We start from the raw sequence: 3,272 nt of genomic DNA, 5'->3' as shown, positions 1-3,272 counted from the left end.
GAAAATTACCTTTCATGCAGTGTGTAACACAGCTCTAAGTGAATGAAAACATCTTGCAAAGTTCTAAATCTGAAAGTGCACCATGTATAAAGTTATTGTCTCTTAAAAGAAAGAGTCGACTCTGAATCATTGAAACGAGTCTTAATTAAAACGAATCCCAAGCCGTTTCATGTTGACGTCAACATGAAACATTAGCATATTGCCCGCCCACTTGTTGGTCTTTTCGCATTGGTCTGAATGAAAATGCAAATTCATTCTTTGCCACAAGGTGCCGCTTTCGGAGCGGTAAAAAATAGCGGTTTCCCGGGTAACGCTGTACACAAAGCAGCACTGCTCACAAACGATGCTTTATCATGCGTTACAGGCATGATGAAATTAAAATGAGACCAATCGGAACAATCACCGCAGATTAGCGTCAGGCAAAGGAGGGGTTTGGAAGAATGAATCGTTAAGCGGATCGTTTGGGAGTCGTTGAGCAAATAAGGTAAAAATAAATGCATATTATACGACAATAAAAGTGTTTTTTGACCTTGCATGCATGTCAACCTGTTGTTGGGGACTCCCAAAACCAAAATATTAATCTTTCATTACCCATAATAGGGGCACTTTAAAAACTGAGGTGCATAAGCTCAGATCAGTGAGGCCTACGACCTATAAGTTACAAAAAGAAATATAAAACCTGTGCTAACTGAAAGTAAACAGAAAAAGTTGACAAAAACATTGAATCCAAGATTTGGTGATAATATAACATTGAGAGAGTTACAAGCAATTTTTAAAACACATGTAATAAGTTGGGGAAAAAATCTTTTTTTTTTTTTAAAGTACAAAAATTATCAAATTTTTTGGGGAAGTTGTTATACCCCATATGAGCGAAGTCATGCTAGAAACACCAAATTAGGTAAATGATTTTCAGCACAGCACAATAAAGTACTTGCAGAGACAACTGAAAGCAAGCAATCTGTGGGTTAATTTCCCTAAAAAGTGAACACCGTGGCTCTATAGGGCATTTTAGAAAGAAATTAACATTGTATTTTATAGTACCTATGATGTGACTAAGCATCTTTCTTGTCTTTAGGAAGCAGTACAGCGTGTATCGTGGTATTAGACAGGCAGAGTCACCAGCTACACACGGCAAATCTGGGCGACTCTGGCTTTCTGGTGGTTCGAGGTGGAGAGGTGGTCCACAGGTCTGATGAACAGCAGCACTACTTCAACACCCCTTTCCAGCTCTCTATCGCCCCTCCTGAGGCAGAGGGCTCCGTCCTCAGTGACAGGTGAGACCGTTTGCTGTTATGTGACTTTTTTTCCCCTCACTTTCTGATTATGTAACAGCATCGTGTCCCCAAGCTAAACGCGAGCGAGATGTAATCCGCTGGCTGTCAGTATGAGAGCATGATTAGGTTCTCACTCTGGTTACTAACTCGACTGGATTATCAGTCGATTAGTCACTCGGTGTGTTACGATCAGGATATGTAATGATCTCTTTGCTCTTATTTCAGATCAGAATGGCTTCAACTGTCACAAGAAAAATCTGATAATTGTGCACTAAATTAATCTACCCTAAAAACGGATAGAATTTTAAGATGCAACTTATTGTCTTAATCACATTTAGCCAATAACTACTCTACGATCTCAATATTATTTAAACATTGATTTATTTTCTAGCTTTTTAAGATGTCATGCTAGTGTTCTTTTAATTAATTGATCATTAATAGTATATTCAGGGGTTGAATCACGCTTTTGATTTGATTGCAATGTTGACTGATTGCTGAAACCATAAAAAAAACAAGTGCCACATTTTTGTAAATTGTCCTGGGACAATGCAATTTTTATGATTGCAAAGATTCTGACTAAATCCAGCCTGTGGTTTTCACTTTAACACATTTTCTGCAACTTAACATCAACTGATCCTGTAATTTGTAACTTGTAATCCTGTATCCTTTTAACCTGTAACATGAAATACAAAGATGTGATTTGAATTTGATTTGAAATTCTCTCACATATGTGATTTTGTCATGCAGCTAGGCTGGATCTTCAACGCCATTAAAGGGGTCATATGATGCTGCTAAAAATAACATTATTTTGTGTATTTGGTGTAATGAAATGTGTTTATGTGGTTTAAGTAGAGCTGGACAATAATTCAATATCAATATGTATCGCGATATAATTTTTTTCAATAACGGTGATATGATTTTTAAACACATTTCCGATATTTCGATATACATTACCAGTTTCCCATACATTGATTTATTTGTGCCGTTTGACTTCGTTGAATAAACATGAGCACTGCACGTTTCAAAATCATAACACGGCAGGGGTGTTTTATATGAATGTATTTCTGAAGGGAATTGACTGTCTTCAGAAAAGTTTCGATGGCATTTTCATTTGATCTGATAAAGAAGCGTTCATGAGCGGAGCTGCTTTGATTACAGCCATTACTGGAGAAACAGCTAGTTTTATCACTCTAAAAGCGCCTCCTGCTGGCAGAGAATGAGTTTTCATTTGAAATAAGCCCGTCTCCAGCAACATTTCCAGTTTTTGTTGTTCAATTTTTTTGTTTTCTGCAGCAACTCGGAGCACTTTTCATACCCTTTTTTTCTGGCTGAAGCACATTTGTTTCAATCTATAAGAATAATCAGCCTACACTACCAGTCAAAAGTTTTTGAACAGTAAGATTTTTAAGTTTTTTTTTTTTAAGAATTCTCTTCTGCTCACCAAGGCTGCATTTATTTGATCCAAAGTACAGCAAAAACAGTAAAATGTTGAAATATTTTTACTATTTAAAATTGCTTTCTATTTGAATAGATTTTAAAATGTAATTTATTCCTGTGATCATACATAGGTAAATTTTCAGCATCATTACTCCAGTCTTCAGTGTCACATGATCCTTCAGAAATCATTCTAATATGCTGATTTGCTGATTATCAATATTTAAAACAGTTGAGTACATTTTTTTTCAGGATTCTTTGATGAATAGAAAGATCCAAAGATCAGCATTTATCTGAAATAAAAAGCTTTTGTAACATTATACACTATTCCATTCAGTATAATTTTTATTATTTTTTTGGGAAAGAAATTATAGAAATTAATACTTTTATTTAGCAAGGATGCTTAAAATTGATCAAAAGTGATGATAAAGGCATTTATAATGTTACAAAAGATTTCTATTTCAGATAAATAGTGTTCATATCGATATCGGAATTATATCGTATCGACCGAAATTAAGAAATATATCGTGATATCAATTTAGGCCATATCGTCCAGCCCTATGT

At 35.2% G+C, this 3,272-nt stretch overlaps 1 protein-coding gene across 1 annotated transcript in view; it reads left to right on the top strand.

Annotated features, from left to right (window-relative positions):
• Positions 1–3,272, top strand: part of LOC107714590 (protein phosphatase PTC7 homolog) — a 17,181-nt gene that overhangs the window by 7,893 nt on the left and 6,016 nt on the right. Inside the window, exon 3 of the mRNA XM_016520467.1 lies at positions 1,076–1,274. Within this exon, the coding sequence (XP_016375953.1) occupies positions 1,076–1,274 (199 nt within the window). The remainder of the gene's footprint in view (positions 1–1,075; positions 1,275–3,272) is intronic.

This window comes from Sinocyclocheilus rhinocerous, unplaced genomic scaffold (genome assembly GCF_001515625.1).
Source record: "Sinocyclocheilus rhinocerous isolate Xijiao unplaced genomic scaffold, SAMN03320098_v1.1 scaffold990, whole genome shotgun sequence".
In the NCBI taxonomy this organism is placed as follows: Eukaryota; Metazoa; Chordata; class Actinopteri; order Cypriniformes; family Cyprinidae; genus Sinocyclocheilus; species Sinocyclocheilus rhinocerous.
This window is presented reverse-complemented; position numbering and strand designations above follow the sequence as displayed.